A 27,603-nucleotide genomic window follows, 5' to 3' on the forward strand; every position below is an offset into this window, starting at 1 on the left:
GCTCGTCCTCAATCGTCATTTTCATAGTAGCCAACTAGTTGATGATATTCTGAAAATTGTTCAAGTGTTCTGCTACACTTAAACCATCCTTGTACTTCACATTGATGAGCTCTTTGATCAAGAAGGCTTTCTTGGCTGGGGTCTTCTTCTCGAACAAGGACTCAAGCTTCGTCCAAAACTCGCGGGCATTGGTTTCATTAGACATATAGTGAAAAACACTATCGTCCACCCATTGTCTAATTGTGCCAATAGCCTTGCGATTCATCTTCTTCCACTCGGCATCGGACATGCTCTCAGGCTTAGCGGCATCTCCTTCAATTGGCTCATGCAAATCCTTGCAATAGAGAATGTCCTCCATCATTGGCTTTTATGTTACCCAATTGGAGTTGGTGAGTTTAATCATAGTGCCACTTTCTTCCATCTCGTAGTACGAGCCAACCGGGCTCTGATACCACTTGTTAGGAATGTCGGTACTACAAGATAGAGAATGCACAAGGTAAAGTAGAAAATGGACACTAAGAATTTATGTGGTTCGGCAATTTATGCCTACGTCCACGAAACAAGGATCAATCTTCACTATATGAAAAAGATGAGTACAACAAGAGTAGTCTTACCAAGCCAAAGACAAGGCTTGATGGATATAAGAAAGTATGACACACACTTTCTATCACTCTAAACTTCACTCACAATGTGTAGTGGAACACTCTCACTCTCACTCTTGGAGTGGAACTCTAGCTTTGGACTTGATTCTTTGCTACTCACACTTGGTTCTTAATTGGTTACTTTACTACAACATCACAACCATATTTATAGGTGAGGGTTTGGCATTCTACTAGTTTCTAGTGTATTCTTCAAACCTTTAGCATAGATAACTCTAGACTAGCCATAAAATTATAGCTTCTAGATCTTTCCATTTGCAACCAAGGAAGCTAGTACTCTCTAGCTTCTTCCATCAACTTAATAACATGCTAGAATTGTCTAGCATGCTCCAGCTACCTCACTTGCTTACTAGAATAATCTAGAACATTCATCATGGGCTGGACCATATACCAACAAGATGTACTCAAAACACTTACCATGAGAAAATTTACCAAAACCATCCATAAACATTTCTAACATGTTTCTAATAAAAAACACTTCGGTTATATATAAGCACGAGTCCTAACATGCATACACATATTATTATACATTGTGTATATACGAAATTTAGAATCTTCTAATATCCTAAGTACAATCTACTAGTAATTTACATAATCATATGTGTTGTAATCAATGTCACAACAATTTTGCATATTTAAGAATGATATATGAAATTTAGAATAATTAGGATCTTATTAAGATTGTCCAATCAAACAACATCACATAATCACTGGTCATCAGCTACAAATCTCCTCCTCCTCACACTCACGGGCAATCCACCTTTCATCCTGAGAGTCAAAGACAACAGATACTCAGGACAAGTATCCCTATCCTATATGTCGATCACAAACCTCTCCATCACCGATGCTACAATCGACTTCATCTGAATATAGGCCAAATCCTTCCCCAGACATATCCTTGGCCCAGCATGAAATATTGGATACCGGAAAACACTCTCATGTCGACACGTGCCGTCCTCGGTCAGCCACCGTTCCGGCAAATACTCACGACAATTAGTCCCCCATATCCTCTCCATCCGCCCCATCGCGTAAGCATGGTACGTCACTAACCACCCCTTCGCCACGGCTGTCCCGTCCGGCAAGACATCATCGTTTAGACACTCCCTCGTGTCGATCGGTACGGGAGGGTACAGCCGCATCGCCTCTGAAATTGCCGCATGTAAATAGTGCATGTCTCGGAGCTCGTCCAAATCATAAATATCACCGATACTTTTCCCGTTTCGGACCCTAATCATTTCGAGCTCATTTAAAATGGCACGCTCGACATGAGGTCTGGACGACAGAAGCCAGAAGAACCACGTCAGAGCTGATGATGTTGTGTCTCGGCCGGCGAGAATGATGCTTATCACGATGTCTCTAAGAAAATTTGACGAGTTGGTGTTTTCGGGAATACCAATAAACAAGGACAACAAATCCTGATGATCCTCCAACTGTTCGTCGCTAATTCTCGACTTTATAATCTTACATGCGAAGCTATGGACGGTCGAGATTGATTGTTTTAACCTCCACTCTGATCCAAAGTTGAAAAACTTCTTAATCTTTAGCATAAATTGAAATGCATAGAAAAATCTCCCAGAGATAAGTGTGGTTGCTTCTTCAAATGCATGCATGAACTGATCCGGATTGAGATTGGAATCGAAATCTGTGGACTCAGATTTTCCACCACCACCGCTTCCGAGACAATTCGGGTCTACATTAAAGGCTAACTTGCAAACATTGTCGAAAGAAAAGCGTTCCAAAACATCTTGTAAGTCTAAACGGCGTCCTGTTTCGGCGGCTATGTCCAGGGACGGAATTAACCTCGACTCAATCTCAACCCTAACGTTTTCCATAATGAAGTTCCGGAGCGATTTCGTGTTGAAGGCATAGCTGGCAGTCTTCCTTTGGACCTTCCAGAGCTCGCCGTCGGAGTTGAAAATTCCATCACCGAGAAAGTCTTCGATAAGGGATATGAACCTTTTGCCTTTCGGGTAGTTCTCGAAGTTGGTTTTCAGCATGTGCTCGATGTTGGCAGGGTTGGCGGTTATGACACCGCGGATTTGTATCGGGCGGTTGACGATTCCGGTGCTGGTGGGGCAGCTGGTAAGGATTTCAGTTGTCCAGTCAAGGAACCGGTGTCGATTTTTTAGGAATCCCGGTAGGGCTCCGAGAATTGGGTAGCTTTTGAAGCCAGTGTGTTTGTGCTTGTTCGAAGAATCGAAAAAGTGGAGGTAGAGGTAGAGGGAGAGGGAGATAAGGAGAATGAGGAGGAGGAAAGATTGCAGAGGGAAGAGCTCCATGGCAAACTGGAAATATTGTTAGTGCGGAGTGTGAGGAGTGGCTATGCTGTTAAAATATAGTGGCTGACATAATATTTCTCACGACAATAAAGGCAGCAGCTCCCAACTACATCCAACTACAAGTAATAAAAGCTAGGCTATACAACGAGTGCCTATACAGTAGACTCTTGACTATGTAATCACAAAGTATGATTTTGCTTGATCTTGTTTTTATTGTGACCGGAATACGAGAGGTACATTACGTGTTTTCATATAAGTGGTGCGAAATTTTATTTTTTAAGTTATTAATTTTTTAACACACATATCCACCATTTGTATAATGACACGTAGTGTACCATCTCGTGTACCGATTACACTAAAAAATTTCTCCAGCATTCTTTATCTTCATCATTCCATAGATTAAGGAGCATTAATACTTTATTTCATTAACATTTTGGTGAAGGTTAAACGTCGTTTTCCATGTTCATCACACTGTCTCTCCTCCCAGAGACTCAGTGCCACACAAAGTCCAAGAGCCGGATATTTTCCACAGAATGATTCTCATACGACGTGTCGTTAACTAACACCATCAGAAGCCACGGACCACACAACCTGTATATGCCATTGCCACACATTCTCCTTTCCAGTCTCTTGTGGCACAAACACTCGGAGTTTGAGAGAGAGTGTGAGAGAGGAGGGAGAGGCTCATGGCTGCCATCTGCGGTCGAGTCCCTCTTTCGCCAAACCATGGATTCAATCTCAACAAATCAGGTACTTTGTGTTTCTGGGCTCTTTCAAATTTGAGCAAAAATTTCAGTTCACGCACTATTTCTGTAATTTTTGTCAAGTTTGCATCCATTTGTGGAGATGGTTAAAACTATTTTATACATTTTCGTAGGCACAGATTCTGTATTTTGTACTCTAATTTTTCAACTCTTAAAATTAAGAAACTTTATCATGCGCCTGATGTCACGGTGATAATATCCCAAATAATTATGCACAATACGCAGTGTGATAAGATTTGATTTTTAAAACTCTTTTATGCATTTTCTGAGGAACAATATGTGGTGTTATATATGGAGGTGATATCTTAAGTCAATCACGCACTACATGTGATAATGCGTGATTGACTTGAAGTACCAAGATCGATGCGGTAATACCGCTATAGATGAGTTTCTCTCTTTTACAGTCCTATGTTGCTTGGTAAACATGCTTGGGTTTGTTGGTTAACTCAAGGTTTTATTATTGACCATGCAACAGGTGATAAACATTATTTCCACAGACAAAGTCCAAATCGGAGCATCTTGATGACAGCATCGAGCACCAGGCTTGGCACAGGTGGTGGGGTGTTGGACAAGCCAACCATAGAGAAAACAACTCCTGGTCGTGACTCTGAATTTGACGTAAGGTAAATAAAGTAGAATTTATGGTGCGTTTAGATGAGACTTCAAAGTTTTATAGAACTTATACTAAACTTATTCAGAATGTACTACATAAGTTAGAAGATTAGAAATGATGAGATGCAATATATTTGAGAAAACTTTCTAATAACACCTTAAAGTCCTTTGCTTAGTGTGGTGCTTTGTAGCGTTTGAGCCGTTCATTGGTAGTGTTCTAGTAGTGCATTTTTAATAATATAATCTAAAGGTTCTCGGTACCTTGAAGTCCCTCAAGGTAAAATTTGTTTGTGGGATGAAAATTCTTGAAACCCCAACATCATATCTAGCATCTTGAAGGGTGTTAAACGTAGGCCGACTTAGCTCAGTACAATTAAGCAAACGATTAAAGCTTTCAAAGAAAGTAAGAAACATAGCAAGTGCCAATACAAGAATCGCGAACTCAAGAACTCGAGTATAAGGGTGAAAGCTCCTAACGAGCTACAAGCCTGTTATTAGTAAATAAATATTTGAGGGTTAGAAACTATTTTAAGTTTTAACAGCCCTTTGCCCTTTGCTCCGTTGCATGTATAAATCATTTGATTAACATTAGAAAGTATAATTTACTAGGCTTTTCCTTGATCAATTTTGTTCAGGAAATCAAGGAAAATGTCTCCGCCATACCGAGTGATGCTGCACAATGACAACTATAACAAGAGGGAGTACGTTGTCCAAGTTCTGATGAAAGTCATCCCAGGAATGACAGTCGACATTGCGGTGAACGTGATGCAGGAGGCGCATCACAACGGCCTGGCTGTCGTAATTGTGTGTGCTCAGGTGGATGCAGAAGATCACTGCATGCAGCTCAGAGGCAACGGGCTTTTAAGCTCCGTTGAGCCCGCCAGTGATGGATGTTGAGAGTACTGCTAGAGTCTATTAGTGTCATCTTCGTAATCCATAAACCAAATAATTACACAAAGAATTGCAGTATAAGTTAATTTGGCATTAAATTTGTGCTGCTTTTACGTACATAAAACTTGCTCACATTAAAGGAACTGTTTCATGGTATACTACTAGCAGTTCAGGGCGTATTTTCTAATTCTTTAAGAAAAGACATGGAGCACTTGGAGCTAACCAAAGACTTGGCGCAAAACCAAGCGCACTGACATTTTAAGATTCATATAGCCGAATCTATTTAATCGGATAAGACTTTGTTGTTGTTGTAGTTCTTTTGTTTAATTAAAGAAAAAAAAGATGAGAGTGATGAAGGAGAAGAGAGATGTGAACATTAAAGGCGAAAGAAACATCCTGTTCTATAATATATAGATCTACAGTTCATAAATTTTCAGTTTATCTCCTCATTCTTTTAGAGCTCACAGTTTTCATCTAGTTAAGAACGACAAAACAATTATGACACCAATCATTTATCAGTGAATAATTTTTATACAAACGATATTTTAGACTAGACTTTCAAACTGTTAGAGAAAGATTCAAACTTGAGTGCATAGATAGGAGCATATTGTTCTATTAACTTGGCCCCGTAAATTAATTGACCAATATGTTGATATAGCTTATATATATAGGGAATTAGGGATAAAGATACTACGTATAGGGTAAGGGTTTGAACTTTAAACTCCGGGGGCTTTGCTCCCGAAACTCTCCCTTCCTCGTCCCCACCCCTAACTCGTCTTTTGAAAGACAAGATTCGAATAGAGGAGTATTTGTTGTTAAAATGTGAGCATTCAACTAAACATCAATTGACAATAAAACGGAAATGTCCAGTATTGTTTAAAGCTAAAGCAAAACTTCATTTTTTTATCAACGTGGGAACTCTCTATCAGTTTAATAGTGGTGGGTTTTGTTTGTGAATTATCAAAGACAAAATCTGGTTCCAGAAACAGCAAGGATCTTTGTCTTGCACGACTGTTTTAAATACGATATTTGAATTATGTTTTTGGAAAACGTTTTTCGGATGATTAATATGCAGGGTTTCTGCAAAGTGAATTCGAAAAACAGATTTCAGAAATCGCCCCATGAGATGTGCAGAGAGTACCGTGACAATAAAATGTCAACAAAAATGCAGAAAAGGAGTGGAGACGTTGGGAATCGAACCCCGTGCCTCTCGCATGCGAAGCGAGCGCTCTACCATATGAGCTACGTCCCCATCGCGACGTTGGCATTTAATTTTATTTATCAAATGATTATTCGGCGCTGAAATATATTTTAATTTTTAGGTTAAACTTAAAACAAATAATGTCATTCTCATTCACTGGGGGGCTAAAGCATCCAAGTCACAGTATTATTCCAAATGATAACGGGATATCGTATAGTTAAAAGAACTTATATATGTATAATTTTTTAGTTATATTGTTTGATCAGTTGGCTAATCCGACCATTCAATATCGATAATCATATCAACAACAATGGATATGTCATTTATATTAGTGATATTATCAATGCTTCAAGTATGTGATCACTAACATATTTGTCAATGAAAGTCTACGGGAAAAATAAATTACGGTGTGACGTTATATAAGAATGTCTTCACTTTATCAAAACCCAATTTTATCTTATTGGCATGGCCAAAAAATAAATGCTACATTTGCATTACTAAACTACATCAACAAGTTTAAATACATTTGCAAGCTTGTCCTTCTTGCAAACCATATCAGTCAGCATTCCCCACATATCTGTAAGAATATGATCATGATTATAATTCCTAAGGCCTGCTATTTGTTTCAGATCCGTATAGAAAAGTCCCAATGTAAAAAGGTATACTTAATCCTTATTTGTGAAGGATTGAATGAAAGTATGAAAACTGGTTTTAACACTTTGTATACAATAAGGTAAACTTATTCAGTATTGAATAAGGATTCTAATAGGAGAATTACATGGATTGATTGTGTATAAAAAGTAGCCTCTGCTCTCACAAAACATACGCTCATTATTGAACTAAGGCCTATTGTTAGTTTGAGTATTATTGGTTTTGACAGAGAGGAGAAGGTCTACTACTTGTTTGATCATGGCTTCATCTATGACTGCTGCAGGTTGGTTTATATTTCATACTTGTAGTATATTAATTGTTTTGGTTATTCGTGGTTTGTTTAACTGGACTAAGATTTCTAGGAGGCTTTATTGGTTCTTACATGTGGTATCAGAGCCTAAGTTTTAGTTAAAAAACTCGAATTATAAAATAAAAGGGGCTCCTAAAGGTTTCGAACCCCGGAGCTGTCTTTATAAAACAAAGTTAATGTTTATTTGGTAAAATAAAGTTACCGTCGTTTCGAATTTGGGGTTCAGAAAAAACTGGGTTTTCTGATCGAATTGGGGTTCATAAAGAGCAGTCAATCTAGATTACAAATAATTCATTACTTCCGCTGCACTACTTCATTTTCAATCTGGATACTTACTGGTATGTGTTTCGTTTTCATTTTCGTCTAATTCAATCTTTGCTGATTCATAAGAAAGTGAAAAATTTTCGTTTACTGCATTTCTCTATGATTTTGAATCTGAGTGCCTTATTCTAATGATACTATATGAGATTCAGAAGCAATACAAACTCAACAGACTTGTATGAATTGGATTTAAAATGCATATATGTTAATTATGATCCCCATGTTATCGTGTGATTCCTTAATTTTGCCAGAAGTTGAGATCTTAATTATCTATTTTAATTAAGATGACTAAAATCATTGCATCCAGACATCTCCAATAATTGATTGGTTTTGCTTGATGGGTCGAAGAAGAAAAAAAAAAAAACAGTTTTTGAATTGTTTGATCTATGTGTATCCTTTATCATTGAGACTACATATATGGTCAAATTGGTTCAAATTTTGTTCTGTAAAGTTTAACTAGTAGTAGGGAAATCAGGAACCTATTGGTTCATGTTTACTGATTTCATTCTGATCTACTGCAGTTTCACTGAAAACCTTGAATCTGGCAAGTGTTCCGATTCTCACTGGTGGAAGTAATTTCAAGAAGTGGAGACGCGAGATCAAGTTGCTACTGACACTCAATGAATTTGACATTGCAATTGACAATCCACAACCCCCATTATTGACTGACAAAAGTTCCAAGGCTGAGAAAGCAGAGCACGAGAGGTGGTGGAGATCAAATAAATTGACACTGTCCATTTTGGAGGCTGGCATGACTAATCATGTTAGAGGAGGTATCAAACAACATGATCTTGCTGTTGATTACTTCAAGGCTATTGAAGAGAAGTTCCAAGAACCTCAGAAGGCTGAAATTGGACACTACATGTCACTCTTGACAACTTACAAGTGTGAGGGCAATGGCTCAATTAGGGATCATATTCTGAAACTCTCAGATGCTGCCGAGAAACTCAACTCAATGGATGTACATATTTCAGAGACTCAACTGGTTTTTATGGTGCTTCAAGCACTCCCTGCTAAATATTGTCGACTGAAAGTCTCATATAACACTCAAGGGAATCTTTGGACACTTGATGAGCTCATTGCTCAATGTGTCCAAGAAGAGAAAAGACTGAAGCAAGACAAGGGCAAGGAAATTGAAGCAGTAAACCTTGTACATGCATCCAAAGGAAAGAGCAAGAAGGGTGGCGGATTTAATCCAAGTAAGAACTCTAAATCTTACGATAATGTCTCTAAATCTGGTATGCCTGCTAAATATGCTCAATCCTCTATGAAATCTGGCAATCTTAAAGTTAAAATTAAAGATATAACTAAGCTTAAATGTTTCTTTTGCAAAACCAAAGGTCATATTAGAAAAGATTGTGAAGCATTTAAGGATTGGCTGAGGAGTAAGGGTAATACTGATGTCTATGTATGTGAGGAGTCTAACTTGGTTGAAATTCCTGCTAAATCTTGGTGGTTTGATACTGGAGCATCAGTTCATGTCACAAATACATTGCATGGTTTTGAAAAACAAAAACAAACAAATAAAATGAATTATAGTGTTTTTGTTGGGGAAGGGACTAAGGTTGCTGTAGAAGCTATAGGGAAAGTGAAACTAAAATTATCTTTTGGTTTTATACTTAAACTAAATGATGTACTTTTTGTGCCTACAATGAGAAAGAACCTAGTTTCTGCATCAAAACTAACTAAACAGAATTTGGTTTTTCTTGGGGATGATGAGGGCATAAAGTTTTTTCAAAAGAATAATTTGGACTCAGTTTTGGGAAAAGCTTATTTACGTGACAACCTTTGGCAATTGGATTGTTCTCTTGAAAAGGATTATGTACATGTTTTAAATGTAAACACCAAAAGGATGCATGATTTTGAAAATTCTTACATTTTGTGGCACAAAAGGTTGGGACACATTTCGAAAGAGAGAATCTTACAATTATCTAAATCCAATTTGATTCCCTCATTTGATTTTCAAACCAAAAGTGAATGTGTTGATTGTTTGAAAGGGAAATTGACTAATACTAGAAAATTAGAAGCTAGGAGGAGTCAAAATCTACTTGAAATCATACACACTGATGTATGTGGTCCTTTTCCAGTTAAAACTATATGTGGAAACAACTATTTTGTGAATTTTATTGATAACTTCTCAAGATTCAGTTTTGCTTATCTCATTAGTGAAAAATCAGCCGTCCTTAGTTGCTTCATAATTTTTAAAACTGAGGTTGAGAGACAATTAAATAGAACTATTAAAATTGTTAGATCGGATAAGGGAGGAGAGTATTTTGGCAGGTATACTGAGGCAGGTCAACAGAAAGGACCTTTTGCTCTTTATCTGGAGAAACATGGCATTGTGGCACAATATACGACACCTGGAACGCCACAACAGAATGGAGTATCAGAAAGGAGGAACAGAACTTTGATTGGGATGGTGAGAAGCATGGTGTCTAGAGCTAAACTTCCAGCATTCTTATGGGGAGAAGCACTTAAAACAGCAACTTATATACTCAACAGGGTGCCAACTAAAGCTGTTTCACAAATCCCTTTTGAAATTTGGACTGGAAGAAAACCAAATTTTGATTACTTTCATGTTTGGGGCTGCAAGGCTGAAGCAAGGTTCTATAATCCACATGAGAAGAAATTAGATGCAAGAACTCAGTCTTGCTATTTTGTTGGCTACTACGAAAAGTCCAAAGGGTTCAAGTTTTATGATCCACAAGCTCATTCAAGAATTCAAGAGTCACACAATGCTATTTTTCTAGAAGACCAAGATGTGGCAGATCTGAATCAAGAAGAATTTAATTTTGAGGAACAAATCTCAGATGAATATGTCTCTCCTGCAGAAAATTACAAGATTCTTCCCATATTCCCGCAACAGATTATTCCAAATGAAGAAGAAGATCATCAAATGGTAGATTGTGGACTTGAAACAGAAACTACATTTGAACAGACTCAGCTGGAAGATCATGTTGTGCAAACACAACAGCAAGTTGACAGTTCAGAAGCACCTCGAGCTGAACCAGAATTAAGAAAATCGACAAGAACAAAGAAGTCAGCCATATCAAATGATTATGTCTATTTGCAAGAATCTGAGTATGACATAGGTGATATTGATGATCCCATCACCTACAATCAAGCTATAGAGAGCTCCCAATCAATCTTATGGATCAATGCAATGCAGGAGGAATTGGAATCGATGAACAAAAACAAAGTCTGGACATTGGTCGAATATGATTCCAAAATCAAGCCCATAGGTTGTAAGTGGGTTTATAAAACCAAAAGAGACTCTCAAGGTAGAATTGAAAGATACAAAGCTCGATTAGTTGCAAAAGGGTTCACTCAAAGAGAAGGTATTGACTACAACGATACTTTTTCACCTGTTTCATCAAAAGATTCCATGAGGGTCATAATGGCTTTGACTGCACATTTCGATTTGGAGCTGCATCAGATGGATGTCAAGACGGTTTTCCTTAATGGAGAGCTACAAGAAGATATTTATATGAGGCAGCCGATTGGATTTGTTGAAAGGGGGAAGGAAGATATGGTTTGTAAATTAAATAAGTCAATTTATGGTCTCAAACAAGCTTCAAGGCAATGGTATCTCAAATTTGATCAAGTAGTTACAGCTCATGGTTTCACTGAAAATAAGTTAGACGATTGCATCTATATCAAGTTCAGTGGATCAAATTTCATTATAATGATGCTATATGTCGATGACATACTACTGGCTAGTTCTAGTTCTCAATTACTGCAGAACACTAAGTCCATGCTTAGTGTTAATTTTGAAATGAAGGACCTTGGTGAAGCACACTATGTTCTTGGAATAGAGATTGTGAGAGACAGAAGGCGAAGACTCTTGGGTTTATCTCAAAAGGGCTATATTGATAGAGTGCTAACTCGGTTCAACATGGAGCATTGCAAAGGAGGTCACGTTCCTGTCAATAAAGGTGACATATTCACCAGAGCACAATGTCCCAAGAGTAAAATTGAAGAGGAAAAGATGAGAGACAAACCTTATGCCTCTTTGGTGGGTAGTTTGATGTATGCAAATGTTTGTACGAGACCTGATATTGCCTTCATTGTTGGCATCTTGGGTAGGTTTCAATCAAATCCAGGTGAAGCTCATTGGACTGCGGCAAAGAAGGTATTGAGATATCTGCAACGGACCAAGTTGTTCATGCTCGTATATGGCAGAAATCCACATCTAGAAGTCACTGGATATACTGATTCAGATCTAGCTGGAGACTTAGATGAAAGAAAATCCAATGGAGGTTATGTCTTTATGCTTGGAAGTGGAGCTATTTCATGGAAAAGTTCTAAGCAGTCTATCATAACAACATCCACCATGGAAGCAAAATTTGTAGCCTGTTTTGAAGGCAGCAAGCAAGCTAATTGGCTTAAGAATTTCATAAGTGAGTTGAAGTTAATCGATTCAATTCAAAAGCCGATAAAGATGTTTTGTGACAACACTTCAGCTGTGTTTTTCTCTAAAAACAATAGGAGGACTTCTGCTAGTAGACTGATGGATGTAAAATTCCTGAAAGTTCGGGAGATGGTAAAGAAAGGAACTATAGAAGTGCAACATCTGAGTACAAATCTCATGGTTGCAGATCCTTTGACTAAAGCTTTACCAATTGGAGTCTTCAAAGCTCATGTTACTCGAATGGGAGTGCTGGAATCTTTTGATCAGTGGGAGTAGTTGCTGGTACAGAAGTATTGAAGGTGATGACATCTTTGTAGGTTTATTAGTTAGTTTTGTTTCAATTATTTTGTTTCAACTAGTTTTATGTTTTAGCTAGTTTTGAATAATCGAATGTTTTCATTTGGGTTCAATTTTTCCAGATTATCTGTGATTAATTGTTCTAGAAGACAAAATTTTGTTTTATGGTTCTTACAATGCTTTAAAGTCAGTTTTTGATTTGATAAAGCAGTTGGCTGAATTATAAAGTGTTGTTCATAGTATTACTTATGATCTTTCGAGATTTTGGTTTAAGTAATTACTTGGATTATGAATCATGTTATTCAAGTGGTTTGAATATTGAGATGATTACGATTTGATATCATGTGTTGATATTAAATGTTTTGGCTTCAAAAGTGGGAGCAAACTTGTTTTGAGTTTGTCTTTAATCAGTTGGTTCACAATGTTACAAAGGTGCAGATTGAGTATCTGTGATTTTGAAATTAGCTCTGTATTGTATCAAGAGTGAATTTCTGGATTCAGTACTTTGAAATGCATTGATAGATTGTTTGTGATGAAGTAATTTTTCATTGAGATTTAGTGATCACTTCTATAATGATCTGAATTGTTGTGCGATGGTTTTAGGTCATGATCAAGTGGAAGAATGTAAGAATATGATCATGATTATAATTCCTAAGGCCTGCTATTTGTTTCAGATCCGTATAGAAAAGTCCCAATGTAAAAAGGTATACTTAATCCTTATTTGTGAAGGATTGAATGAAAGTATGAAAACTGGTTTTAACACTTTGTATACAATAAGGTAAACTTATTCAGTATTGAATAAGGATTCTAATAGGAGAATTACATGGATTGATTGTGTATAAAAAGTAGCCTCTGCTCTCACAAAACATACGCTCATTATTGAACTAAGGCCTATTGTTAGTTTGAGTATTATTGGTTTTGACAGAGAGGAGAAGGTCTACTACTTGTTTGATCATGGCTTCATCTATGACTGCTGCAGGTTGGTTTATATTTCATACTTGTAGTATATTAATTGTTTTGGTTATTCGTGGTTTGTTTAACTGGACTAAGATTTCTAGGAGGCTTTATTGGTTCTTACAATATCTACATGAAGAAATTTGCCCTTTCCCTTTCCCAGACTAGTTAAAACTGTCCCTAACAACTCTGCACTACCTTCCTCACACAACACCTCTACAAGTTTCTGTGTACTTGCAAGCCGGGGCGCGAAGCCCTTGAAGACCGTCTCGTCCAAAACAAGGGCTGCTTCTTTGAACTGTCTCCAATCGCAAAGTCCATCGAACATACATTGTTCGATATGAAACAAAGTCGGGAGTACACCTGCGTCTTGGTAAATCTTCGAGCAAATCATTAGCTTCCCTCCATTTCCCTTCCTTGCATAGTCCACCGATAATTGTATTGTAACTAATAACATCTGGCTCACACCCTTTCTCCGCCATCTCATCCAAAACTCTGTATGCTGCTTCAAAATTCTTCTCTTTACACAGCCCGTGAATCAATGCATTAAAAGTCACAGTATCTGGTTTGCACCCGTACAATCTCATTTCGTCCAAAAGCCCGGAAACCTCTTCTTTCCGGCCAGCATTGTAAAGCCCGCTGATTAAAGTTGAATTAACAGCTGAATCGGGTTTGATTTTCTTCGTTGCCATCTCCTCTTTCAGCCTAAAAGCCAAATTCATTTCACCAATCTTACAAAGCCCCTTGATCTAAGAGGCATACACGTATAGATTAGGCACAACGCCATGAATCACCACCATATCATATTTCAACTTAAATGCTTCTTTCAACCTGAAATTCGAACAAAGCCGATAAATTAACGTCCCAAACATCACCGTAGACGGACGTACACCCCTCCTAAACATTTCATCGAACACCTTCCGCGCAGCATCGAAGCACGCATTCGCACAACAAGCTTTGATCAATATATTATAAGTACACTCATCTGGGACGGGCCGCGTAATTCTCAAAACCCACAAAAAATCTCCCCATTTTCGCAAACTCCCCGCACTTGAAAAGCGCATCCAGCAGTGAATTCAACGATTTCGCGGTCCTTTGGCAACGGAAAGCAGGAATTTCATCGAACACTTGGAGAGCGCGGTCGGGAAGGCGAGCCCGACCGTAGAACGAAATGACATTGCAGAAGATTATCTCCGGCGGGTAGAAACGGGTTTCTTGATTCATTTGGTGGAGGACTTGCTCCATCCGGTCGAACATTTTCGCGCGGCCGAGCTTGGTGATGATGAGGTCGTAGGAAAGGAGAGAGTAGCGAAAGGGCTGTCCAGGCGGTGTTTCCGTATCGGGGTTGAAATTTTGAGAGTTGGAGAGCGAGATTCGGGTTCTTCTCGCGACGGAGGAGGGAGCAGAGCCTGAAGGGAGAGATTGATCTTGAAGATTTCATATTGGTTCACTGAGATTGTTGTAAATTGCCGCCCTAATAGACTGACTAAGCGCGCCAACGGTAACGGCTACATGGGAAGAGCATACTTCGGTGAATCTTCTCTGGTGCACATTTAAATTACGGATGTGAACAAGTCATTAGATTTTGTTACGTTAAATAATTTAATGGGTCTTATCAGATGTGCAACTTAAATGTGCGCTTTTGATATGTACTAGAGAAAACATTGATACTTAGGTGCAAGGTTGTACTCATGGTCCGAAATGCCGATAATATCGGCGATATATCGCCGATATTATCGGTTTTTAGGGGAACCGAAATTTTTTTCACTATCCAAATGGTTTTCGGGATAATATTGCGATATTATCGATAATATCGCGATATTATCGAAATTATCGATAATATCGGAATGGGAATACTCGGAGAAGAACGCCGGAGCTGTAGAAGCTCCGGCAGAGTGTAAAACAGGACCCTAGACTCCGATCTAGGTATGAAAATGAAATAGAAGACAAGATGAACGTTTTTATATATGAAGTTTGCCGTGAAACGGTCGGAGGTGTTCGGAAAGTGAGTCGACACCCACGGCCTCGCCGGAGTTCGCCGAGTTGCAGAGACGAGAAGGAGAGGGAGAAAGACGAGGTTGTTGATGATGATGGGTGTGCGTGTGTGTATGTGGGTCTCGGACCCTCGGTGCAGAGAGAAAGGAGAGAGACGGCGGCGACGAGGGAGAAGTAGAAGCCGATCTGCCGATGTGGGTCTCTGTGCGTGTGTGTGGGAGTGGGAGAAGGATCGAGAGACCTTGGGTCTCTGTGCGTGTGTGTATGTGTGTGTGGGAGAAGGATCGAGAGACGTGGGAGATCTGTGCTTGTTGTCGGCGGAGGTCGAGAAATGAGAGTGAGAAGAAGATGAGGAGGAGGGTTTGGGTTTAAAGGAAGAGAAAGACATCGGTGGAGGGGACACGTGGAGGGAGTCAGGGACACCTGTTGGATGCGTGGAGAGTGAGAGTCTGCATGGTGAGAGAGGAGCTGGAGTGTTCAGTGATATGTCATCGACCTTTTGTTGGTTTGTGTGTTTTAATTTGTTTTCTTCGAATGATGGATAATGTGGTTTGGTGCAAATGGCAGTGTGAGTTTTGGGGGAGTAGTTTTTTTTTAATTAAATAAGATTAGAGGGTGATCAAAATATATAGGATGAATTTTATATTTTTGTGAGGTGTGTTTTATGATTTAGGTAGTTGATTTTATCCAAGTTTTATCTACGTAGTTATGTTAATTTGCTACATTAGGTATTTACATTTGAATGCTCATTATCTTGTTGATAAAACAATTTAAGTCTTCTAAATAATTTGGAACGTGTGAAGGCTCCAATATGGCTGGTGTAAAATTGATATTTGAGTTTGTTACATAGAGTAAGTTTTGGAACTTATATGCTTTTGTGCTTGGTGTGAAATTGAAAAGGATATCATAATATGGTTTGATAACCGATGCTTGTTTAATCTCTTAAAAAAAAATCCAATGATCTTCATCGTTTGGTTTTACTTAATTTCAACAATGGTATGCCTAACATAGTATACTCATATGTTAATATATTATGATTTATGATGTAGTCATGCCTTGATGGTTGGTGATGATTTATGTGTGCTACATTAGTTATTTATGATAGAGAAACATTTAGGTATGGACATAGAGATGATGAAGATAGTGAAAATTTTGAACCTCATAGGAACTCTATGTGGTACTAAGTCACTCATGTATCTTACCATGCAATGTATAAAGTGTAAAATATTGTACTAATTTATTATATATAAATGATTATGGTGTGTTTAGACTTCTTTCATTAATTACTACATATTTTCTACACTCACAATGTTTGTCGGCTCGCTATATAATCAACTTGATAATGTTAAATCCATCATGCAATGCATTTCCTTCCAATTTTTTGTGATAAATTAATAGATAATTGACTAAATAAACATCCTGCAAAGTTTCAATAAAAATTTCCAAGTTTTTCTTACAATTTCCGTGGTTTCCATGTAATTTTTATCGATATCGATATTATCCCGATATTTCCATCGATATTTCCGTGTTTTCAGACTACCGATATCTCCGATATTACCGATATTTAATACCTTGGTTGTACTTCATAAAGACAGAGATTGTGAGTAGTGTCCAAAAAAGGGGTGCCCTTTGGCATGTTTTATTCTAGTGATGTTTTAAAATTATATCGATTTCTGCCTTTTGGTTATTTGACCTTATAATTTTGGAAACTTTAACGAAAAGCTCCTGGTATTGTTTACTTTAACGAAAAACCATATTTTTACATTAAAAAATCAATCCTGGTACTATTAATTTTACTCTTTATTTTGTCCTTATCGTTAAAACTCAAAGTTTTCAAGCCATTTTCATTAGTTTTCTTTATAATTTTTCGTTAACTTGAGGACATGCATGACAACCATGCGACCAATTTCTAGATTGACATGAAAACCACATTTACAACATCATGAAGTTACGATTTGTGTGTTTGTTGTGGCAGCAACAGAGCGGTGAGGGTTTTTTTCCCTTTTGTGTGTTGGCTTTGATGTCTATCATCAAGGGCGAAGCTACATAGGGACAAGGAGGGGCGATCGCCCCTCCCCTCGTCGGAAATCAAGCCCTGGAGCGGTGGTTCCGCCCCTCTGGTCCCATCGAAAGTGATGAAATTCGATCTGTGTTGTTTTGGATTTCCGGCTGCGGCGCAACTCTACGCGCAAGAGTTCTAAATTTTTTTCAAAAAAGCCAGGCCAAAACGACATCGTTTTTTGGTCCTGGTTAAAAAAAAAAAAGTAATTCCCTTTAATGGGACAACGTCGTTCCGCCTTATGAGAAAAATAACCATAACAGACGGAAGATGAATTAGTCACAACTCACCAGGTTGGGGGATAGGAGGGACGGGCTAAGATGAATCCTTGAGGATGAATCTGATGAACAACTAAGTTGGAGATAGTGATAGAGAGAGGGAGGGATTGATGAGACTCTGATAGAGTTGGGTTTCCTTGTCTTCCTCCAAATTTACATGCTCAAGTTTCAGATGTTATTCCTCCTACTTCTTTCTTAAGTTGTTCTTCTTCTTGCTCTAATTAAATCGAGTTCTTGGGATTGAAATTCTGGAACTAAAGTTTCAAAATGAGTTTGCTTCATTGCTTGGCCCGTCCTGATTCATAATTACCACGTACACATGGCAGCTTGGCCTTCACCCATGTATATGATACGTGGCCTTTATCCGCATTACTATTAACTGCGTTGAAGTATGTATTTGCACTTTCTTGAATGACATGTTTTTTGCTCCAAGTAAATAAGAGAATTAATTGCTTTTTATTTTGGGAATACTTGCAAATAACGAATTTTTATCGTGAAAATTTTATAATCAAAACCGTTCAAACGTCTTATTCTTCATTTGAAGATCATTTCTACAAAAAAAATCTTTTGAATCGAAAATTATTTAGTTATTCATATTGTATTAAATAAATTAACGGTGTTTTTGTTTTTACTGATAATGACACCTATTATGCGACATATTCAAAATATGAAACTTGTCCGGCAACAGTTGTAACTTATTTGTATTGGTAAACTATGGACGATATTAATGTCATTTACTATCTAAAAGTATTTAGTTGTCGGCATGTGTTTTAACCTTGCACTCTTTTACATTCGCCCCTCCCCCTAAAAATTCCTGGCTTCACCACTGTCTATCGTAGTCTTTTTTTTTTTTTTTTGTAATTAGGTCTTTATTTGTATATGTATGTTTTGTTAGTAGTGAGAGGTTTTAGGTTCGATTCTCATAAAAAGCGAATTTGAACTAAATTATTGCTAGCTCATTGTGAGGTTATGCTCACTCCCTCCTTTTTAGTATAGATAATATCGTTTGTTAAAAAAAAAGCTGATAGAGAAACTATTTAACCACCTTAAATCAATGTAATATGAAAACAGATTATCTTAAATAAATGTAAAGCTAGAAGCATTTAAATTTTAAAGTCTAATAAACAATAAGGAATTGTAACTAGTTCTTGGTACAGTTCTCTCCTTTTGTGAGAGCTTTTCTCTCCACCCCACCCCATGAGAGCCTTTTCAACATGTGTTATGAGCCTTCTTCAAACTTCCATCTCCTCCGTCACCAGCCCTTGCCATGGCCTGGGTCGGTGGTTCTCGGGTTTAGTTTTAGTTTTCCCTGCAAGCTATCTACTAATCGTCACCAATATGTGCTTTAATTTTCTAATTCCTATGCCATCAATTCCAATTTCTTTTCACCATCGTTTCCATCCACCTCCTTGGCCCTTCGCAAACCCATTTGATTTTGGATTTGTAGCTACTTTGTGATAATTTTCTCAGGATTTGTTGTTGCGATTTTCTCGGGATGTGCGTAGAGCTCCGGTGCAGGCTTCAGCTCGGGTGTTTACACCACCACCTCCCATGGATTTGTCTTCAATGGCTTTTTTGCCTTCGGAGACGTTGTTGTTGATGAGTTCTCTAATCAGTTTCCTGTGTTTTGTTACAAATCTATCATCTATGGTGCTTTGGGATGGTTGTTGGAGTAGTATATTCATCATTTTTGTGGAATTACTTGGCTGGATTTGGGCGTCTGTTGGGTGGAGGTTTGCAGCGACGCATCAACAGCGGTTGTAAGGAAGTTAGGGTTTTTTGTTTCTAGGCTTAAACTTGTGGCTTGGGCTTTGTTTTGGGGTCCATATTTTCTTTTGGTCTTTTTTGTATTTGGACCTCAACAGCTATAAATGTTGTAAATTTGTGTGGTTGGTAATGTATCTTATCTGGTGCCCTCTTTGTAGGGTAACCTATGACCAAAAAAAAAAAAAAAAACAATAAGGAAGTGGAGATTTTGAGCATTTGCCTCTTTCAACAAAAACTTTCAAGTTTGATACCATCAATTTGGTTGTTTTTGGTTTTTGACTTTTGTTTACATGCAGGAGTTGAAAATAAGTTGGAAACAACTGAAGCTTGTGTTTAGCTCGTCAAAACTCGGCTTGTGAAAAAACAAGCAAAATCTATGTCCGGCTACGAAAATCTAAAATCTTCTAATCTTCCTACTCCGATCATCCAAATGAATGGTGCAAACTTGATTTGGTAATCGTTGGTCATGCTTCATTCACTTGAAAATATATATCCATATATGATATGGAATGATAGCTACCTCCCATTTACTGTAATGTTTTCACGTTCAAAAATTGACATATCCTTTGATGTGATTCACAAATGAGAATCTTGAGTTATTAATTTTGGTGCCAATGTCCATCTGCTCTTTCGAAATAGTTGCAACAATAGGATACCATTACTACAAGAATATTTTTGTTCACTACTCTAAAGTGACAGTGATGTTGACCATCTTATTTATTGCTTTCGAAGAATTTAAATTTTGAGATCTGTGTAGTTGATAGTTACATATATCAAAATTTATACTCATCCAATAATAACAAGTAGTCAACATTACCATCAATTAAAGACGATGAGCAGAAATACACTCCCAGTACTGCGATGCAGAAATTACCATTACTCTTTCTGCACCGTTGATTCATTTTTCATATGAGACTGTAGGCATTCGAGAAACTTGGACTAATGCGGTAGGTTGGTAAAGCACAAAAAAATGCTTATTGCTTAATTAAACAGATTAATCTTTGCTATCAATCACTTTATCCTCTTCGAATTCTATTATTCAACAAGTTAAATTTAATCTAAGAATTATTATATTCGAAAAATTACTAAACAATGTCTTAGTACATGCGTATAGGTATATGCGTGTTTATATATGTACATGCATAATATTGTTGTAAGAATTATTACAACAAAATACTACTCTATGAGGTATGAGGAGGAGGAGGATATCCTATTGGGAGGATGAATTAGGCGAATAATATGGGTCAGTTACTAGTTAAGTATCGAACTGAACATAAAAAATAATACATCATCGTTATCTATGTGAGTCGAATCGAATTTTAAACATCTCACTTATTGATATAAATAAACACTATTAAACTGTAATACTAATTTTTCTTAAAATGTGTGTAATCTTAAATTTTGTAATCATCGATAACTAACCAATAATGTTAAGTCTCGTCACCCTAAACTTTGGTGTATACTCACCATAAGCCTAATCATATACCGCGTGTCCCTTCACTTATTCTTGATTAATTTTTTCAAAATTGAAAAAGTAACATTTAATTTGAAAGTTAATTAGAATTTAGGTAAAATAACACATGACAAATTATTAGGTGAATGGTGAGCATACATTATAGTTAAAATTGACTCATCAAGTCTTGTCTTTGGCTTGGTAAGATTATTCTTGTTGTACCCCTTATTTTTATATACAGTATAACTGATGGCTACCTCGTGGACGAAGGCACAAATTGCCGAACCACGTAAATTTTCAGCGTCTATCTTTCCACTTTATTTTGTGTTTTTCTCTATCATATAGTGCGGTCGATTCTAACAATTTATACATGCAATTAAAAAATTACGTGAAAAAAGATATAAGACGAGAAATATTGTTTTTGGTGGTAACGCATAAGTGTTTCTTCAGCTGTACGGACGTCGAAAGAGAGCCATAGATCTTGACTTCAATTATTAATATCACCTTTAGTCTCATCATCGGTTGAAATCAATCACCAAACTTTTTTACCTTTGCCCCCGAAATGAAGGAGAAAAAGAAATGCAAAAAACGCAACACAAATAAACAAACCACTCCCGACATTTCTGCCATTAAAAAGCACACAAGCATAAATTTCAAAAGAATATTGTTCATTTTCCATTTCTGCAATATAAATTAAGTTTAAAAAACAAAGAAACAAGTATTTATAAGTGCCTTTCGATTATGGCACATAATGAAATGATGTCACGTTAGAACTTAGAAGTTACAATAAATTTTGGTTTATTAATAAAAATAGCACTGTTTTAAAAATTTATGCCTAGCCCTGCCTAGGTTCTGCGTATGCACTAGATGGCTGGTCATCGTCCTGATTAATCTCTAGGTGTTTGAAAATTACTTGGCTGGATTTGAGCGTCTGTTGGGCGGAGGTTTTGTAGCGACGCATCAATAGCGGTTGTAAGGAAGTTAGGGTTTTTTGTTTCTAGGCTTAAACTTGTGGCTTAGGCTTTGTTTTGGGGTCCATATTTTCTTTTGGTCTTTTTTGTATTTGGACCTCAACAGCTGTAAATGTTGTAAATTTGTGTGGTTGGTAATATATCTTATCTGGTGCCCTCTTTGTAGGGTAACCTGTGACAAAAAAAAAAAAAAACAATAAGGAAGTGGAGATTTTGAGCATTTGCCTCTTTCAACAAAAACTTTCAAGTTTGATTCCATCAATTTGGTTGTATTTGGTTTTTACTTTTGTTTACATGCAGGAGTTGAAAGTAAGTTGGAAACAACTGAAGCTTGTGTTTAGCTCGTCAAAACTCGGCCTGTGAAAAAACAAGCAAAATCTATGTCCGGCTATGAAAATCTAAAATCTTCTAAGCTTCCTACTCCGATCATCCAAATCAATGGTGCAAACTTGATTTGGTAATCGTTGGTCATGCATGCTTCATTCACTTGAAAATATATATCCATATATGATATGGAATGATAACTACCTCCCATTTACTGTAATGTTTTCATATTCAAAAATTGACATATCCTTTGATATGATTCACAAATGAGAATCTTGAGTTATTAATTTTGGTGCCAATGTCCATCCGCTCTTTCGAAATAGCTGCAACAATTGGATACCATTACTACAAGAATATTTTTGTTCACTACTTTAAAGTGATAGTGATGTTGACCATCTTATTTATTGCTTTCAAAGAATTTAAATTTTGAGATCTGTGTAGATGATAGTTACATATATCAAAATTTATACTCATAAATATCAAAATTTATACTCATCCAATAATAACAAGTAGTCAACATTACCATCAATTAAAGACGATGAGCAGAAATACACTCCCAGTACTGCGATGCAGAAATTACCAATACTCTTTCTGCACCGTTGATTCATTTTTCATATGAGACTGTAGGCATTCGAGAAACTTGGACTAATGCGGTAGGTTGGTAAAGCACAAAAAAATGCTTATTGCTTAATTAAACAGATTAATCTTTGCTATCAATCACTTTATCCTCTTCGAATTCTATTATTCAACAAGTTAAATTTAATCTAAGAATTATTATATTCGAAAAATTACTAAATAATGTCTTAGTACATGCGTATAGGTATATGCGTGTTTATATATGTACATGCATAATATTGTTGTAAGAATTATTACAACAAAATACTACCCTATGAGGTATGAGGAGGAGGAGGATATCCTATTGGGAGGCTGAATTAGGCGAATAATATGTGTCAGTTACTAGTTAAGTATCGAACTGAACATAAAAAATAATACATCATCGTTATCTATGTGAGTCGAATCGAATTTTAGAAATCTCACTTATTGATATAGATAAATACTACTAAACCGTAATAATATTTTTTTCTTAAAATGTGTGCAATCTTGAATTTTGTAATCATCGATAACTAACCGATAATGTTCAGTAAAAAGACAGAGCATTGTTGCTCACCACCCTAAACTTTGATGTATGACCACCATAAACCTAATCATGTAGTGCGGTCGATTCTAACAATTTATACATGCAATTAAAATATTACGTGAAAAAATATGTAAGACGAGAAATATTGTTTCTGGTGGTAACGCATAAGTGTTTCTTCAGCTGTACGGATGTCGAAAGAGAGCCATAGATCTTGACTTCAATTATTAATATCACCTTTAATCTCATCATCGGTTGAAATCAATCACCTAACTTTTACCTTTGCGCCCGAAATGAAGGAGAAAAAGAAATGCAAAAACGCAACACAAATAAACAAACCACTCCCGACATTTCTGCCATCAAAAAGCACACAAGCATAAATTTCAAAAGAATTTTGTTCATTTTCCATTTCTGCAATATAAATTAAGTTTAAAAAACAAAGAAACACGTATTTATAACTGCCTTTCGATTATAGACATGCTTAAGCGTTGCCTAGCCAACCCAAACTTGCCTAGGTTGCAACCATCACTTAGATAGAAAATAGATAACTTTCATTTTGCATTTTATTTTCATAAAAAATTGTAGAAGACTTATGAACACACACTGTATGCTTGTTCCCCATATTTTCATTATATTCTAATACGTTATAATATATATGTCATTATATTTTACAATTTAGGCATCACAATGCAATTATTTATTTTTAAGCATAAGTACGCACTTATTTATACAATATATAATAAATTTACTTAAATCTGCTTAGTCTGCTTAGGTTCCGTCTAGTTGCGTAGGCTCTACGGGCCTACTACCCGACTAGTGCCTAATGTTTTTAAAAGTTTTGTAAAATAATCATTAAACCTGATCCCCAACAATAAAATCGATAAAAATATTTTATTAATTTATCTACAGTATATTATTTTGATTTTTATATAAAAAATCTATCAATATTCTCAAAGTAACGACAATCAATAATCGAACAAAGCTAAGTGATTAAACAGTGTGAATATAAATCCATTTTCAATTTTTCACACAGAAAGTTGGTAAAATTAGAGATGGCCGCCAGCTTTTCAAAATCCAAATTAAGTTGGGCCCCAGTCCCAAACCACTTCCCAATGCTCTTCAATCTTTACGTCACCAACCCTCTCTCTTTCTCTCTTTCTCTCTTTCTCTCTCTAGATATGTTGCTAAATAAAGTCCATCTCCCTCCCACTTTCACTTCCCACTCATCTCTGAGCAGCTCAGCCCTCTGCTTTCTGCAAAAATGGCTCAGAAGACGTTTTTCTACCTGGCCATTTTCTCAGCATTCTTCACGCTCACTTCACTCTCCCGCACCCTACCCGAATCCGAAACCGCCACCTTCCTCGACGTCCCCTCCTCCCTCCGCCAAGCCCACGCTGTCCTCTCCTTCGATCCGGAGTCCCTCCAACCGCTGGAATACCAATCCCAGGAATCCCAACCCCTCAACTCCTCCGCCTTCTCCCTCCAGCTCCACCCCCGCGACGCCCTCTTCAATTCCCAGCACAAGGACTACAAATCCCTCACCCTCACCAGACTCGGCCGCGACTCGGCCCGAGTGAACTCGCTCCACACCAAGCTCCAGCTGGCGCTCCAGGGGATAAAAAGAGGGGATCTCGAGCCCATGCACGCCGAGATCCAACCCCAGGACCTCTCCACCCCCGTCGTCTCCGGCGTCAGCCAGGGCAGCGGCGAGTACTTCTCCCGGATCGGCGTCGGGACTCCGGCGAAGTCGTTCTACATGGTGCTCGACACCGGCAGCGACGTCAACTGGCTCCAGTGCGGCCCCTGCTCCGATTGCTACCAGCAATCTGACCCGGTTTTCAACCCGGCCGGATCTTCCACCTACAGCCAGCTCACGTGCGATGCGCCGCAATGCCAGGCCCTCCAGGTGTCCGCCTGCCGCGCCAATAAGTGCCTCTATCAGGTGTCGTACGGCGACGGATCCTACACCGTCGGCGATTACGTCACTGAAACGCTGTCGTTTGGGAGCTCGGGTTCGATTAACAAAATCGCGTTGGGATGCGGACACGATAATGAGGGATTATTTGTCGGGGCCGCCGGGTTGTTGGGCCTGGGTGGCGGGCCCTTGTCACTGACCTCCCAGTTTAAAGCGACGACGTTTTCATACTGCTTGGTTAACCGCGACTCGTCCGCGTCGTCGACTCTCGAGTTCAACTCCGCCCCACCAGCTGATTCCGTCACGGCGCCGCTAGTCAAGAGCGGAAAAGTCGGCACATTTTACTACGTGGGGCTCACAGGATTCAGCGTCGGCGGCCAACCGGTCTCAGTCCCGCCGTCGCTCTTCGCGGTGGACAATTCCGGAAACGGAGGGATCATCGTCGACTCGGGGACAGCCATAACTCGGCTGCAGACTCAGGCGTACAACGCCCTCCGTGACGCATTCAAGAGGCTTACTCGGGACCTGCCGACTGCGAGCAGCTTCGCGCTGTTCGACACGTGTTACAACCTGTCGTCGCGGACCAAGGTGCAGGTCCCAACGGTGTCGTTTCAGTTTTCCGGCGGGAAGTCGTTGAGCCTTCCCGCGAAGAACTACTTGATTCCAGTGGACTCGGCGGGGACGTTTTGCTTCGCCTTCGCGCCGACGTCGTCGCCGCTGTCTATCATCGGGAACGTGCAGCAGCAGGGGACACGCGTCAGCTACGATTTTGCTAACAAGCGCGTGGGATTCTCGCCAAATAAGTGTTGAGAAAAGTTTAAAACAGTAGGGTCGGACTCGGGTTTTTTAGGTAATAGGATCGGATCGTGACATGAAATTAATGTACGACAACCAGCTATTTTATCCCCTCATAAATTTTATTAATCATAAAGAAAGTAACCGTATATTTGGTATGGTATTGTGGAGTACTGAAATACGAACGCGGTATAACTATTTCAGATGTAGGAGAGTTGCATCTACTTCGATATCAAATATTTGTATCCTTACTAGTTCGTTGATATTTACGTGTAATTAGTTTACGTATCATAATCTGAGCGACAAATTAGTTGACATATGGTATAACTAGTTTATTTATTAACAAGAGTAAGTCACGTGACTGTAATACTAACAAGTAACAGACCCATAAATTTTATTAATTATAGAGAAAGTAACTGTATATTTGGTATGGTATTGTGGGGTACTGAAATACGAACGCGGTATAACTATTTCAGATGTAGGAGAGTTGCATCTACTTCGATATCAAATATTTGTATCCTTACTAGTTCGTTGATATTTACGTGTAATTAGTTTACGTATCATAATCTGAGCGACAAATTAGTTGACATATGGTATAACTAGTTTATTTATTAACAAGAGTAAGTCACGTGACTGTAATACTAACAAGTAACAGACCCATAAATTTTATTAATTATAGAGAAAGTAACTGTATATTTGGTATGGTATTGTGGCGTACTGAAATACGAATGCGGTATAACTATTTCAGATGTAGGAGAGTTGCATCTACTTCGATATCAAATATATGTATCCTTACTAGTTCGCTGATATTTGCGTGTAATTAGTTTACGTATATAACTATTTCAGATGTAGGAGAGTTGCATCTACTTCCATATCAAATATTTGTAACCTTCGTAGTTCGTTGATATTTACGTGTAATTAGTTTACGCATCATAATATGAGCGACAAATTAGTTGACATATAGTATAACTAGTTTGTTTATTAACAAGTAAAAGACGTTAAATTAAAATTGTGTTTTAGTACTATACAATAAAAGTAGGATACTAATTTGTCTCAAAATATGCATTACACATCCATCTACTAAATAAATTTTGAGTAGTGTGCCTCTTTTTTAGGGATTTTAGCCCAGAAATATAATTGAATCGCTGGCGTGGCCCGGGTCGGCCTGATTTTCTGCCGGATTCGGATCTGAAACACATGCTTTCAACTTCAAACTAAAAAGTTTCAAAAATGCATATCAATTTTAATTTTGAATCGGAATTGCAATGGCATACGAAATTTAGTACTTTTGGAATCGGATTAATTCGGAATTTCAAAGTTATGGAATTTAATTGCCCTCAAATTCTCATTTTTTTTATGTAATATATTAATGGAAGTGTAATTGAAAAAATAGTTACATATTTGAGTACATTATATTACAAATCCAAAGCTAATGAGTATATAATTAAGTTATGCAAGTTTCGCAAACTTATATCGGACTCGGAATATTAAATACCTTCCAATTTTTGTCCAAATTTTTTTGAAATTTTTCGGATATCATAATATCGGTTTCAATAAATCG

General features: G+C 37.8%; 3 protein-coding genes and 1 pseudogene across 3 annotated transcripts; 2 read left to right on the forward strand and 2 right to left on the reverse strand.

Annotated features, from left to right (window-relative positions):
* Positions 1-1,120: 1,120 nt before the first annotated feature.
* On the reverse strand, positions 1,121-2,992 carry LOC126599406 (cytochrome P450 94A2-like; annotated as a pseudogene).
* Positions 2,993-3,520: 528 nt separating this feature from the next.
* LOC126599409 (ATP-dependent Clp protease adapter protein CLPS1, chloroplastic-like) lies at positions 3,521-5,361 on the forward strand. Its single transcript, XM_050265785.1, has 3 exons — positions 3,521-3,688; positions 4,178-4,325; positions 4,950-5,361. The coding sequence occupies exons 1-3, from the start codon at positions 3,625-3,627 to the stop codon at positions 5,209-5,211; spliced, it is 474 nt and encodes a 157-aa protein (XP_050121742.1). The 5' UTR covers positions 3,521-3,624; the 3' UTR covers positions 5,212-5,361.
* Positions 5,362-13,553: 8,192 nt separating this feature from the next.
* Positions 13,554-14,607, reverse strand: LOC126599183 (putative pentatricopeptide repeat-containing protein At1g53330). Its single transcript, XM_050265515.1, has 3 exons — positions 14,402-14,607; positions 14,113-14,181; positions 13,554-14,055 (listed from the first exon to the last, which is right to left on the reverse strand). Exons 1-3 carry the CDS (start codon positions 14,605-14,607, stop codon positions 13,554-13,556), a joined length of 777 nt encoding a protein of 258 aa, XP_050121472.1.
* Positions 14,608-24,527: 9,920 nt separating this feature from the next.
* LOC126599885 (protein ASPARTIC PROTEASE IN GUARD CELL 1-like) lies at positions 24,528-26,357 on the forward strand. The gene has a single exon (XM_050266346.1). It carries the CDS (start codon positions 24,594-24,596, stop codon positions 26,055-26,057), a length of 1,464 nt encoding a protein of 487 aa, XP_050122303.1. The 5' UTR covers positions 24,528-24,593; the 3' UTR covers positions 26,058-26,357.
* Positions 26,358-27,603: the final 1,246 nt, after the last annotated feature.

Source organism: Malus sylvestris, chromosome 14 (assembly GCF_916048215.2).
Source record: "Malus sylvestris chromosome 14, drMalSylv7.2, whole genome shotgun sequence".
NCBI lineage: Eukaryota > Viridiplantae > Streptophyta > Magnoliopsida > Rosales > Rosaceae > Malus > Malus sylvestris.